The sequence below is a fragment of the Colias philodice genome, chromosome 11 (assembly GCF_061535455.1).
Source record: "Colias philodice isolate Cphi_HAF_F1 chromosome 11, ilColPhil1 Martin Lab GWU primary, whole genome shotgun sequence".
NCBI classification, from domain to species: domain Eukaryota; kingdom Metazoa; phylum Arthropoda; class Insecta; order Lepidoptera; family Pieridae; genus Colias; species Colias philodice.
The window spans coordinates 9,012,512-9,027,689 of NC_143096.1; the positions used below are offsets into that span (position 1 = coordinate 9,012,512).

Below are 15,178 nucleotides of genomic sequence, written 5' to 3' on the forward strand. Positions count from 1 at the left end.
GAGTTCTGAAAACCAGCATTATATCTACTATATTATATACATTGATTATTATTAATTATTATTGAGAAACTAATTTTCGTGTAAATTCTTTATAGCAATTGAAAGTAGGTAGGTAAATTCACGGGTAAGTACTATTAGACAACTTTTATACTGTAGAAAAGTAGAGTATCCTTATCTATCTATACTTATAATAAATCTGTAGAGAGGCCAATTCTGTACATGAAATATATTTAAAAAAAAACTATGAAGGGGTGATAAGGGATCGCTACTGATGCCAAAAATGCAATCAGTAAAATTTTTGTCTGTCTGTCTGTCTGTCTGTCTGTATATTCGTTATAGAAACAAAAACTACACGACGGATTTTAACCAAATTTGGCACAATTATTCTTCATACTCCTGGGCAGGTTATAGTAAAAGAATCATGTAAATCGGTGTAGAAACACCAAAGTTATACATAAAATACGCTATAAGTCATCGCGCGTGAATTACAGAATCATGCCATAGGGATTATTTTTGTGTATCAGTTGCCGCGTTCGACGCGCTTCGCGGCGGGAGCTATAAAAAGGCGGCGGGTCCGCACCCGTTTCGCGTTGTCACGGCATCACGTGTGAACGGCTGAACCGATTTCGATAATTCTTTTCTATTATATTCCTTGAAGTACGAGGATGGTTCTTATGTAGAGAAAACGTAAATATGTACCACGGGCGAAGCCGGGGCGGACCGCTAGTATTAAATAATATTATAAAGCAGACGTTTGTTTATATAAATTTATAAAGAATAGAAAAAATTCGATCACGAGGCGGGACTCGAACCCGCATCCTTCGCGCCATTCCGGGGCGGATGCCTTACCAACTCAGCCACTCGTGACCCGCCAGAGCAATCGAATTTATTCTATTCTTTCAGTTTTATGTGTCTGAAGGGACACACCGCGCGCCATCTATTGAGATGATTAACAACCATTTCAACCAATGGCGCGAAGGATGCGGGTTCGAGTCCCGCCTCGTGATCGAATTTTTTCTATTCTTTATAAATTTATATTTATAAAGCATTTGAATGCCATAAAACCAAAAATATAAATTCAGACGTTTGTTTGTTTGATTGATAGAACGCGCTAATCTCAAGAATTACTGGTCTGATTTGAAAAATACTTTCGGTGCCAGATAGCCCATTTATGGAGGAAGGCTATAGGCTTAATATCATCACATCACGCTAAGGCCAGTAGGAGCGGAGCAATGCAGGTTTTTAGAGCGTATAGCTTAAAGCCCTATCTTGATGCTGTTTAGTCACAATGAAATAGATACAAGGTTGAGGAAAAAAATAAAATGCATAAATAATTTAACAGTGTTTATATTTTGTTTCAAGGTTAATAATATTACATGTGCCATGTGGCGTGATGCTGCTACAAACTTCACTTGATCTACAATGTAAAAATTGCACCTTTGTGCAGTCGTTACAAAACGCCATAAACTCAGGGCGGTTAAGAGGATTTTAACAATTGCACCATAGAAAAAAGCACTAAAAGATATCTAAAATGTTATCAACTCCATCGTTTAACATACACATATAATTATGTAATAAACAGAACTAGCATAATATACACAGGTACAAGAATATCTCCACATCTGTGATACCAACCGCGACGGAACGCCGCACGCCTCACATTTGGTGATTTTGTGCACTACTTTATATACCATTTATTTAGATATATTTAGAAATATAAAATTCTTTATAACATCGTGCAACTAAAGCTTACAATTACACCATAACCGCTCGCACGAGGTGAATACCGTCGCAAGTTCCGCCTACAGTGATCCTATAACGAGTGTTCAACGACTTTAAAATTAAAGGCGGTTTTGATAATTGTTGATTCTTTATAAATTGGCATTGAGTGTTTAGGAAGCTGAATCTCGATAATACTTCTTAAACCTAAAACAAATTTACAATTCGTAACAATTAACTACTTTATAGTTATACTTAACGTTAAAGCTTGTTTTATTTACACACTTAAAGAGACGACGAAATTAGTTTCTATATAAAAATATATTTTTTGTTTAACAGCAAGTAAATAAATATTATATGCCAATGAGGATACAGCATATAGTTCTTACCAAATAAAAATATGGCGAACCACAATATATTATACATATATACTGGTTATGAAATCCAGCAGTAATGTATCATTATTAAGACTTGGAGATTTGTTTTATAATTCATAGAAAAATACACATCGACTATTATATTGAACCTATAATTGATTAAAACATACTCTTTTAACGAATACTTAAATAAGAGACGAACGATAAAATCTAAGTCGTGTACATGGTGGCACTGCTATTCGAGAATCAAGTTAAGAACATCAGTATAAAAATAAACTGCAGCATAATTTATTAAAATCTATCCTTTTCGTAAATATTCTCTGAAGTAAAATAATATTTTCGTATCTATTTATTTGAAAAGGACCAGATACAGTAGTAGGGATACAGTCGCACATAACAAGACAAACACAATGATATTTGTTGTTACGCGTCGACTGTACGATACGAGGAACACCGCATGTCTGTGGTCAATGTAAATATTATATTTGTGTGAATGTACACTGTTAAACACAACACACACACATTCATACTTTACAATCACATTTAAATAACAATGGAAGAATTGTAAGAAGCACTCGGTTACATAAAATGTTTTCCACGAACGTTAATACAATACAGTATTTTCGGTGTAGTTGCACCAAACTATCGGTAACGAGCCGGGCTCGTCAACTAAACATACATTTAATTAGCCGTTAAGAGTTAACTGCTTACGGACGGTAACGTTGATTGTCAAGTTATCATTGTTACGCTAATTTCAATACAATTCTAAAATACGTTGTTCAATCAAACGACAATGATCAACAACCACTAACCACGGACCGAGCGTTTTAACGAGCGACTAATTAAATGTCTATCTACGGCTAACTACGACGTACGTGACAAGTGTAAAACATAAACATCTGTTAATCAGTGGCACAAACCGGCCGGAGCCGACAGAAATATCCTCATGGAGGATAGATAAGACGAACAGAACGAATCCATAAAAAAAGTAAAAATAAAATCTTGCATAAAAACGAATGGACACAAATGCATACAATGGAAGAAACGTGGTCAGGAATGCATCGCGTATCCATTATCCTAACGTATATCAAACTTATAAAATCCTTAATATTAATATATTCGTATTACAATATTACATCTGGCACTATTGCTAAGGTGCTAACGTATCCTAGTGTCGAATCGCGGCGTGTTATAACGTGCTGTAAACATTATAAACTACGTCCCGGAGACGATGCGACGATCGCACATAAAGTGTACTCTATTAGTTATGACCTACATCACGCTTTGTTTTGTACTATTGCGCTGTTTGCACAAACCGTTTGTACCTTCTGTAGTCCTGTCTCGGTGTACGCATAATCGCTTCATGTCCCCTTTCTTATTTTTAAACGTGTCACTTTTTGAATATTTTAATTAGATAATACTCCCAAATATTGAGATCTCGACGTAATAATAACTTTTTAATACACTCACACATAGAAACACATATTTTAATATAATAATAGAAGCCATTTTATACAAGTAAAACATATTTCATCTCTGGATAATATATTTCTTTGTTTCAAATGGAATATTCAAAAATTGACATTAATCATGTACATACACATAATTTTGGCCTTATAAATAACAACTACAATATAAAATTTATTTTCTCGCCGGCGAGATTATTTATAATTATTTGTCCCCATTGACAATGTAAACAAATTTATTTATAAATTTCTTCATACACATATTATTTCAGACTAAGAAATAAAGTTTAATTATTGTAAGTATTGATTCTATTTGAAATTTGTTTACATTATCTGACATAAAATGCGATTACGCGTCATCTTATGAAATGAATTCTAAAATATTTTAGAAATATCGATGAGACGCCGCCAAGGGAAGTGAGAAGTGATCTATTTATTGTATTGAGGTATAGTTCAGGCGGTAGCATTGTAGGAATATTCCAGAAATGGGACGATGGCTAAATCTGAGATGTCTTGAGTAACACTATAGTCTTTAAGTGTTGAAAGTGTTATTCCTAAGAGGGCGTCACTAATGCGTTAGAACAGGAGTTACACTAAAGTATTCCAGGGTTCGTCAATGCAGCGGAATATTCGAAGTGATAATGCAGCGTGCCAACGTTCTGCAGATTGCAAGTGCATCACTATTTAGTTTTGTGGTTAGGGGAAGGTGGTTGTCGCTTCTAGGGCAGCGTGTCCTGAGCGAAACGGTACAAGTGGCGATGTAGTTCTTGAGATTGCATCGATATAGGCGTGTCACTACTAAGTTCTGGGTTGAGAGGGAAGTTTTTGACGTGACAACGTCTTATAATTCGATAGAGCCGGCTGCACGCACGAAAAAACATGACTCATGCGGCGTTACCTCGCTCTGAGGCGTTCCATAGTGCAAGCGAGAGCGCGGAACGACCGACAAAGAAGCACAATCGGCCTTAAGACGTTATCACGTTCAACTATCGTCAGTAAACCGACTTTACAGACAACCAATTTTTTTCTTCTAGGGAAGCGTGTCAGCGAAAAGTCTATTAATAGCGCACTCCTGTCACTGCTGTTGTTGTTGTTGCTGATCTTCTTACAGGTCACAACCGAAGTGTCATTGCGGCGTGTCCCGTGCAGCGCTCCAGCGGTCGAGCTCGATGCCGGAGTCGTTCTTCATTTGTTTAATTTTGTTCATTTGTTGCTAGGGGAAGGGGTTTTTGTTGCTTCTAGGGTAGCGTGTCAGCGAAAAGTCTACTAATCTACAGCGCACTAGTCACTGCTGTTATTGTTGCTGTTGTTCTTGCTGATGGTCTTGCAGCAGGTCACAACCGAAGTGTCATTGCGGCGTGTCCCGTGCGGCACTCCAGCGGTCGAACTCGATGCCGGAGTCGGGCGACACGCCGACCGGTGCGCACCCGCACGGGTCCGCTGCGGCTGATTCACGCACGCCCAGACCCTCCAGCACCTGCAACAATAGATATGAGCATGTTAGTACGTGTTTGAGATATAATAGGAAAGTAAACTTATAGATGGGGTTATTGAGAAGTGAAAAGGATATTTAGGAAAACATTAATGACTGATAAAATAGGTAAAAAATGTCTTCTGAATCTTGGAATATAACGCTTTAAAGAGCAAATATAATATGCAATAATGCTTAATCCGTCAGTCCTCGGATCACAGACACAATAGAAAATCTATTGTGTCTCGGCCCGATCGGGCCGCTCGGTGGTCAATGGGTTAATAGTCAAAATTAATATTTTCTCTGTATAAGTATCTATAACAACTATGCGCTATACTTTTTTAATAAATGACATTAAAACTACTAATATAAAAACTACAAATATACTAGAATGTAATTCTAAACTGCAAACAAATAATAAAAAAATAATTTCCAGAAAAAGTTAACATAAACACTACAGAATTGATAACACAAAACAAAACAAATATTCAATGACAACACAACACACACTAAACGGCAAACAAACACACACCACAGCGCGCTACAGCGGGACATTACACAGCAACCAAAGGACGGGGGGGATAAGGACGTAGATACAAAGCGCAGACCTTACTCAGTGGGGCGCTGCGCTCGTGGAGGCCGAGGTCCCGCTCGAACGAGTGCAACTGCCGCATGAAGTGGAAGTTCGGCGCGATGTCCGTCTTGCGCGAACGAACTAGCTCGAACGCGTCGCGTAACGAGAGGCGATGTCGTTGCATGAGATAGGCGAGTGTGACGGTCACGGAGCGGGACACGCCCGCCACGCAGTGTACTAGCACGCCGCAATGTGCTGACATCGCTTCCTCTGTGGACAAGGGAATGACACATGAAATACTGCACAGTGTAGTGATCAAGAAGCTTGTATCTAATACACTGGAGATTTCAGTGTATTAGATATAAGCTTCTTGGTAGTGATAGATAGCACTAGATGTTATGTGGATATGAATAATGTGACGTTCGATACTTGTGGGTATGACAGTCCGTTCTGACATCGCATCTTCTGTAGAATGTTAACAGGCAGTAATTATGTGAAGGTCAATAGATATTAACCCATTGAGCCCCGAACGGCCCGATCGGTCCACGACACAATAGATTTTCTATTGTGTCTGTGATTCCGGGGCTTGAGTTATTAACATGTTAGTGTATACAATTAGATAAACTTTATGGTATCAATAGATGTGAAAATCGGTGTTGGATAGAATTTTGGTGTATCCCTAAAACTCAATAGACAGTCGACGTTTTCAATTATGCAGTTTTTTTTTGGTATAATTTTGAGATGTATATGAACTGTATCTGTAACTAATGATGGAAGCAAAAATTTGTAAAAATAAATTGCATTTTATTTGCAATTTTCCCACACTACTAATGATATTCATTGTCACAATTTATATCATTAAAAGTCTACATTACGCAATGGATACCCAAATTAGACCTTTTACCCTAGAACCAGGAAACTAACATAATAGGCATGACGACAGTATCCATAAATGATCGTATTAGTGTTTTTAAGGGAAAATGTATAATAGATAAATTACATATAGTGACTTAGAAATCTTAAAAACATTAAGATTAATGAGATTATCAATAAAATAAAACATTGAAATACTGCAGTTGGCCATTTTGACTAAAACACGCGTGACGTCACGCTTAAGTAAACAACTCACGTCAGATGTTTTTTGTTGTTATGAATATGTTGAGAATACGCATTTTTATTTATTTTCTATTGTTTCACGTATGCTTTATCGACTCAGAACAGAAATATAATTGCGAATTCACGAATACATGGTTCGGGGTTCTCCGCGCCAACTTTATACAATCATTTCTTATTATTTTATCGCTTAAAATAATTACTAACACATTTTTGAGCATTATTTTTATGTGGATTCACACTGCAATACTGCACACCACTTATAAACTTTGAAATTCGTTTCTATAACACATATTAAATAAATATTTTTTTAATTTTCTTCGCAATGCGTACAAATAATTACGTATTTACCAAAGTGTGACGTCACGCCTACGCCATGACACCTGCGAGCTGTTTTGGCACAGTTAATAAATATTTTTTGGAAAATGGCTTTTATCTTCGTTAAATTTAAGTATATTACCGAAATATAGGGTTTTTCTTGTATTGTAAACGTATACACACATTATGGAAGAGGATTTCAAAATCTTTCGTCATGCCTATTGTCTACTATCGTTTTTACTAAGCAATTAACATACACCCACATATAAGAAGCAAAAAGTTAATTACACAATATTTTCAATGAAACCTTGACTATCCCGGCGCAATGAACCCATTGATTCTTAGATCCAATGACATTTTTTGTTGATAATTGATATCACATCCGCTAATTACGAATGCACCGAGCATCATTTGTTGCCACCTGCTCATTTGACTTCCGGCGATTATTGATTTATTATCAGATTATTTTCATTTATTCGAAAATGGTTTCCTTTTTGTATCAGTTAACGATAATCAGTCGTATTTACGATATTATAGTTGGTGATAAAGCTGAAGGTTACGAGTGTTTTTTATAGATAACTTTAAATATCAGATTATCGGTAATGGATATCCATTGGATATCAATTTGGGTTTCCGTGTGCACTCGACTTAATATATTCAGAATTATCAATAACATCAACAATTGTGAAAGACAGAAGAATTTCTATAATATCCGTTATCCTATTTACGTATAATATCTAATTCGAAGATGAACAATATGTATAAAAATAGCAAACCGCATTCAATTTCCGCCAACGAGATAACTCGGTTTCTTAGAAATAAACATCTATAATAATAGATAAAGGTCAAATTGAATATGAAACTCTTCTGAAGCTTGTAAAACCCACAATCTTAAAATAGATACGTAGTTACTACTACAGACAAATCTACCATCTTCCTGTGAGGAAGACAAGACTAATCTTTAGACACATAAAAACGAAAGAGAAATTATAGAGTAGAAGAAATTCGATTTCTCTGGAGAATCTGGTTGTCGAAATGGTTCGATTCGTTTTTTTTTTCTATTCTTTAAAAAATTCTCAGGAATATTAAAGCTATGTCTTAGTTTTTCTAGATTATAAGATTATAGCGAAATGTAAATAAAGTATCCTCACCAATAAACCGTATCGCCTGCGGAAAGTGTACAGCCAGGTTCTGACTCCAGTGGTCCGCGATCGGTATCTTCAGGTAGTTGATCCCGCAGCCCTCCGCCTCAAACGTGTTGGGAAGATCCGGCGTCACGTTTAGCACGTACTGAAAACGAAACAAATAATACTTTTTATTTCTTAATTTATTCAGCGACCTTCCTACAACGCGGTAATTACATTGAGGTACCATAATTGATGGGTGAACATGAGTTACTTTTCATACGGATGCTAAATTGCAGCGCGAAAAAGTTTGATTAGAACTTTACGGTTGTGGTATAATTATCTGTAAGTGAAACTAGGTTATATTGCTAAAGGTGTATTTATGAATGGGCTCCACTTTAATATCCTTATACGGTTACTGGACCAATATTTACAAATAATTTAAACAGTATCAGACCAATATTAAAACAGAAATATTATTCTTAAAGAAGTAAGGACATTTTTAATATTTAGTTCTATAGCATTGATGAAAATGCTTTATAAATGAGAAAAAATTAAAGACGAAAGAAGCGGATTGGAATCCCGCCTCGTGATCGATATTTTTCTAAGATTTAAAAATTTCCCAAGTTAGGACATACAATTTCAAAAAAGGTAGTTTGCAATACAGGCATCTCACTCTCACCTTTATATTATGCCTGGCTAGAGCCTCACAGTCCTCGCTGTTCGTCGAGTTGCCAAGGAACAGATTGGGCAGGATCTCGATGGGGAAGTCCTGCTGCACGTGCGTGTGCGTGTCCTCGCACTCTGACGACGAACCGGAGGACAGCGCGTCGTCGCTGCCCGAGCCAGAGATGCGGAGCGACCTGGAATAACGATATTGTACCATGAATATTTTGTTATAAGGAGTTGGATCTTATGTTCTTGGTAAAATTGCTAAGTTAACAAATAATAGTGTACGTAATCACAAGTATTGTTATACAATTTTACCATCTATTAATGACTGAATAGATGTAGATTAGAATTTGTACTAAAAGAATAATAAAATATTAAGAAGCGAAACGGTCTTTTTTTTAACCTTGTTACGTCAGTATAATGCTTTATTAAAATTTCTGTAAAATAAACCATTCAGAATAATTGGGTATGACGCTTTTGAACACCTCGATATCTTATGACGAATAGAGTTTAATGTATAAGCATTCAAGTTAAATTAATTTTGAATACAATTATATTTCCTGAAAGCAATTCCTATTAAAATTAAAATTATCTGTTCTCTCAATTTTCCTCCGACATTAATAATGTGTTTATTGAATGTGTTTTTGTGTATGTGTTTATTGAATTTCGGATTTCGTTCCCCATTAAATGGAAATTTATGACAAACGTCATCAAGATACAAATACCGGTGCTTTGTATGACAGTAATTGTTATTCTAAACCGAAGTCATGTTAAACGGAAAAGCAATAAATAGCTCCTCATATCAGCTCTAACAATCAACCAAGACCATTCGTCACTCGAATTTCATTTCCAAGTGTACTTTCCTTACAATGTTTCATGGCGACCTTAAAACCTAGCTACAAAACAATGAGCGATTAGGCGACCTATAAAGCGTTACATCATAGAAAGTCGTGAAGGTCTCTCGTAAGTGCTCAGGCAGGCTGGGGAGCCCGGCCGAGCGGCGATCGATAGCTGGGCTGCTGTGCTCAATGGGGGTGTAGGCCGGGGCTCTCCATTCACCTGCCCCCGTGGATCAATGGCCGCCCACACAGCGCGTCCTTACTCTACGCCCCCTCCCCCCACACACCCACCCTTGGAGCTCGTTTGACGCCAACGCGTCTGCTCCCACGCGATACTTTTCCGAATTCGCCTTCTCAACCGTCGCGCCGCCATTTAGTATGCCATTTAGAAAACAATCAAATTAGCCAGGCACGCGAGTGACGGCAAGTTTATTCACTGCATTCATTGACAGCTATTTTTCATTGTTGCATTATGCTATCGACAATTTGCTAGTAACAACATATTATAATCCTGATGCTACCACAATGTATAAACTAGCTGTACCGCGCGTTTTCACCCGCGAATGATTCTGCAAAACCTGCACGAACTTCTGTACCTTATGTAGGTATTATTCTAGTACATATGCTACATGACTGCCAAGTATCGGTCAATTAAGGAAAGCTGGCATGTTCACAGTACTCACACTTATGCAATTTCACTTACAGTATGTTCAAAAATAAATGCGACTCTAGTTTCATATTAGACTTGAATTGTAAAATGGTGCGTTGTAGATAAATATATGCAAATATAATTATGTACTTATGAAAGCTCTCATAAATTACCTGTAAAATTATAATTTAAAAGTAAATCAATTGATGAAGTTAATTATTTATTCTAATAATAATCAATTGGATAAAAGTATTAATAATCATTCAATTATCAAATAATAATTAAATTTCAGGTCATAAAAACAATACAAATAACACGTGCGCTTACTCCCAACACACGGATGGTTGTTTTGATAATGATTTAAATAACGGGCGTTTTTTTAATAATGTGATAACTCTGATTATTAATTAGTAATTTGATTTTTGAAAAAAAAAATGCCGATTTTAGTCAAAATTTATATTTTTCTAACAAGATCCTTATCATCCAAATTTCCACCTTGGTGAGAAAAATTGACATTTCTAATGAAAATGAACAAAAAATTAAATGATTTTATTAAATACTGTAAAATAGTCTATAATTCTTCCATTTACTGTATCACAAAATTCTTCATAGATTTTTAGATATTCGTACTACACCAATTACATCACCCTGTATTTATAAACAATTGCAAAATATGACACATACATAGGCCGGGAGATACTGACACAAAATTTCGGGTCATTTGTAACAGAATGGCGGTTCTACAGAGGTCTTATTACGCAATGACTAAAAGAAAAATGATGGTCAGAACTCAGAACTCAGAACGCTGGTACCGGCGGACTAGTCGCGTGGGCGTTAGTCGAACTCGTCGGATAAATAGCGAAAGTAAAACGATTTGTAACACAAAAATTTTAGAATTCACCGATAGCCCATAAAAAAGATGTAGGTGGTAGTGTCATGCCATACTTTTCCGGTGTAACTTACAGCCATACCGACGCGATGCGTTGATTAAAAAAAAAAACAATTCAAACATTTGTACCAGGCTAACTTTTGCACAGGTAATCATCATCGTGCAGACATTTACGAAAATCGCCATGCCATACTTTTCGGACGATTCCAAATGGCCACCATACCGCCGAAAATCTGCAAAAAAAAATTTTTTTCGCCAAACAATTTGTACCAGTATTGCATTTGGATTTTTGGAGAGTATTTGATAAAATGTGACCATTATTATATTTGCCATACTTCTAGTAGGGGGAAAAAGTGCTGCCATACTTGAAAATTAATTTATTCGTCACGTTTCAAAAATACGACTGTACAATACGTAAAATATTTTTTTACAGTATGGGATCATTATATTCTGTTTGTTTGTATACAATTCTACCTAGAAAAAAATATCGCAGATTGCAAACATGGGGCGGATGATTGTAAGACTTAAGCCAAGACGTAAAAAAAAATGAAAAGAATTGGCGATTTGTACCAGTACGGCATTTTTGGAAAGTATATGATGCAACGTGACCATTATTATATTTGCCATACTTTTAATAGAGGGAAAAATTAGTGCCATACTGCTACAAATCGTTCAAACTACGAATAAAATCTTACAATAAGAAAAAAATCTTATACACATTCGCCACCTCCCACGGGTATGGCATTATCACACTTCTATTTATAATCATTCAGGAGTTGTTGAAAAAAATGTAGGGTGGTAGGTACAAATCGTTTGGCGAGAAAAAAAAAATTCAAAAATTATATAGTATGGCGACCATTTGGAATCGTCCGAAAAGTATGGCATGGCGATTTTAGTAAATGGCTGCACGACGATGGTTACCTGTGCAAAAGTGAGCCCGGTACAAATGGTTGAATTGTTTTTTTTAAATCAACGCATTCACGTCGGTATGGCGGACTGTAAGTCACATCGTAAAAGTATGGCATGACACTACCGCCTACATCTTTTTTAAGGGCTATCGGTAAATTCTAAAATTTTTGTGTTACAAATCGTTGTACTTTCGCTATTTATCCGACGAGTGTGACTAACGCCCACGCGACTAGTCCGCCGTTACCAGCGTTCTGACCATCATTTTTCTTTTTGTCATTGCGTACTAAGACCCCTCTAGACCGCCATCCTGTTACAAATGACCCGAAATTTTGTGTCAGTATCTCCCGGCCTAACATGTGCAATGTGTAAATGTGTTGACGTTCCAGCTCTTCTTAATATACCTATATTATCAACATACATACAATGGTTTTCCCGTGAAAGAGGAACAAACATGCATGCATCGATGCTCAACTGCGACTGCTCACCAACTTTCACGTTTAAACTAAAATATGAAACTGTTATATTTGCCTTTGTGGTAGTTCAAAACTAAGCAACTAACCAACATTTAATGATATCAGAAGCAAGTCTTGGCAACTAATAGCAAAATCATCCACTTAGGATATATGTCAAGACTCCATCTAGCTCTCTCTATTGAATATCAAAGCTATTATAATAGCTTATAATATTTTAAGTGTGTATGCAGAAACGCCGTATCTATATGCATCGGAAGTAGTATTCTTTTTCTTTGTGAATTTTCTTTAATAAGTCTCTCTTAAGTTTATGGTAAATAGGTGAAGTCAATTATACTAATAGCATGATACCTCATTACAATTTGAAAAAGTTTTATAATTGACAAACAATTAATACAACAATACGACGTTTTCCGCCAGTTACAATAGTAGGCGAGTTAATATACGTACGACGTATGTACTGCGCTATAATTCTAATTCAAAAGAAGCCAACAAAGTACATAGGCATTATTTCATTAGCCAGCGAGCGCATGAATGGTGCGTGTCCTCCGACAATTGTGATAAATAAACAAAAGTATAAAGTAGTAATGAATGTAGCAGTCGGTCAGCGAATTCGCAGGCGCTGTGTGGGCACAGGGCGCGTGGGCCGAGCGTGGGCGAGCCAACACGACCATTCAGCCCGCCCACGCTCGCTGATCTAACTGATCTAATAATGACAACGCTCGTACCAGTGAATTAAATCGATTTACGTGTGGGTGAGATTCGCACTCGGCTCGAAAGCACCTGTATACACTTTTGTTAATAAATATAGCCCACGAACAATTATTCCATTATTGTTACGAAAATAGAATTCAATCTAAAGAAGGGCGAGCTTCTGTGTATATTTTTTATGATGTCGCGTTTTATGATTCCTTGAAATGATTTCACAGTTAATTATTTATAATCTAAAGATATTCACATAATATATAATGTTACATCTCACCGAATCTTTACTAATATTTATATTTAATAATAAATTCAAAATTGTGTTTGTTTGTTTGTCTTCCTCTCACGTGACTGACGTCACTCTAACGAGTAAAAATAATTATCCCATGAATAAAATAAGTGAAAAATTATTTACATAATTATTAAGGTAATTCTTGAAATTATGTATTCTGCAGACTGCAGTGTATAGAGTATTTCGTAAATATTTAAATTATAAGTAAGTTAACTTATCTCTACATAAGCGAAAAAACGGCACGTTCTCCGAATGTAATAATCATAATTCTCAGCCATATTTGTATCGAAGTGTCAGTACGTTCGTGCGAATACAATTCATATTTGAACGGAGGGGCGAGCACCGGAAGCCATGACACGGCTCGCTCGTGTTATTAATGAACGAGTCCTATAACGTGTTTAGTGCCTTCGATAACGCGGCCGAAATGGAAGAGCGCTCGAACCGGCCGGGGTGATAAGAAGAAAGTGGCATCGCGATCGGTTCGGTTAACATCGAGTGGAGTGTGGGTCGGATACGTGTAGGCGTGCGGTTGCGTGCGGTGCGCCAGCGCAGAGGAATGCGGACCGACCCACCCGACGCCAATGACCGCCTGCAAGGGACGCTTTTTTAATACCTCACTTACTAGTTACCATCCTGTCAGGACTTTAACGAGCGAAATCGACCGGACAAAGAAGCGAGAGCGTTTATTGTTTGTGTTGTGTGCACATGTGTGCGTGCGTGTTGCTTTCGTTTTATCATTTGGATTTAACACATTTTACTAATAACATGTAATAAGTAGAGTAAAATTACTACTTTACTAAGCAGCTCTACCTTAAAAATATCGAGTTAAAAATATCATTTGAAAACACCCATCAGTTCATATTCTCGTCCTTAATTATTCAAAACGTTTTAATCAATAAATTTTTACATTTTCACGAACCAAGATAACTAGCGTTTGTAATAACAATCAATGTAATTAAGAGAAATACCTTAATTGCATTGCGAATTCATAACACGCAGCAACAACGGCAGCTTATCGTTTCATTCAGTATTTGGCTGTTTTACAATCCTTGTTTTACAATATAGGCTCATTCTTGAATAGCGAGCAAGATCATTAACAAATGCTTGTTTAGATAAAACTCATAACGTTATGATTTTCGGTGACGCCATACAAAAAACGATAAAGTTTACGGCGTACTGCTGCGACAACGTATTCGTCTCGTTCATGGCGACCTATGAATGAATGCCAACCTTGAATATATTTGCAATGTGAACACTAATAAAAACAACGCCATGAGCGGAACGACTTGCCTATGAGACAATGGCATATTAAAATTTACAATTTTATAGCATACCATAGTTGTGCTGCCATTACCGTGTATGCTAATCATGTACTGTGTAAGAGTACGTCTATACAATTGTACACCGGTATATACTTCGCAATTAACGTTCATTATGGTATCAATTATGACGTAACCGCAATAGCAACGACTTCTTGCTGATAGATAGTTGAAATCATATATTCGTTTTAAATAAAAACTTGTCTTATTGCACCAGGCTATACGAGTTCGTCATTAGCCAAACGTTTACAATTTTAAAACATCAGTTACCT

General features: G+C 36.6%; 1 protein-coding gene across 2 annotated transcripts in view; it reads right to left on the minus strand.

The window, feature by feature from the left end:
- Nucleotides 1-1,331: 1,331 nt before the first annotated feature.
- Nucleotides 1,332-15,178, minus strand: part of LOC149484786 (dual specificity protein phosphatase Mpk3-like) — a 32,020-nt gene continuing 18,173 nt past the window's right edge. Inside the window, exons 3-6 of one of the 2 annotated variants that reach the window (XM_089701109.1) lie at nt 8,845-9,025; nt 8,190-8,328; nt 5,647-5,877; nt 1,332-5,039 (exon numbers count right to left, since the gene is read on the minus strand). In XM_089701109.1, coding sequence (XP_089557235.1) covers nt 5,014-5,039; nt 5,647-5,877; nt 8,190-8,328; nt 8,845-9,025 — 577 coding nt within the window. In that variant the 3' untranslated portion in view covers nt 1,332-5,013. Of the gene's footprint in view, nt 5,040-5,641; nt 5,878-8,189; nt 8,329-8,844; nt 9,026-15,178 lie in introns of both variants that reach the window. The other variant, XM_089701108.1, reaches the window with a different exon arrangement.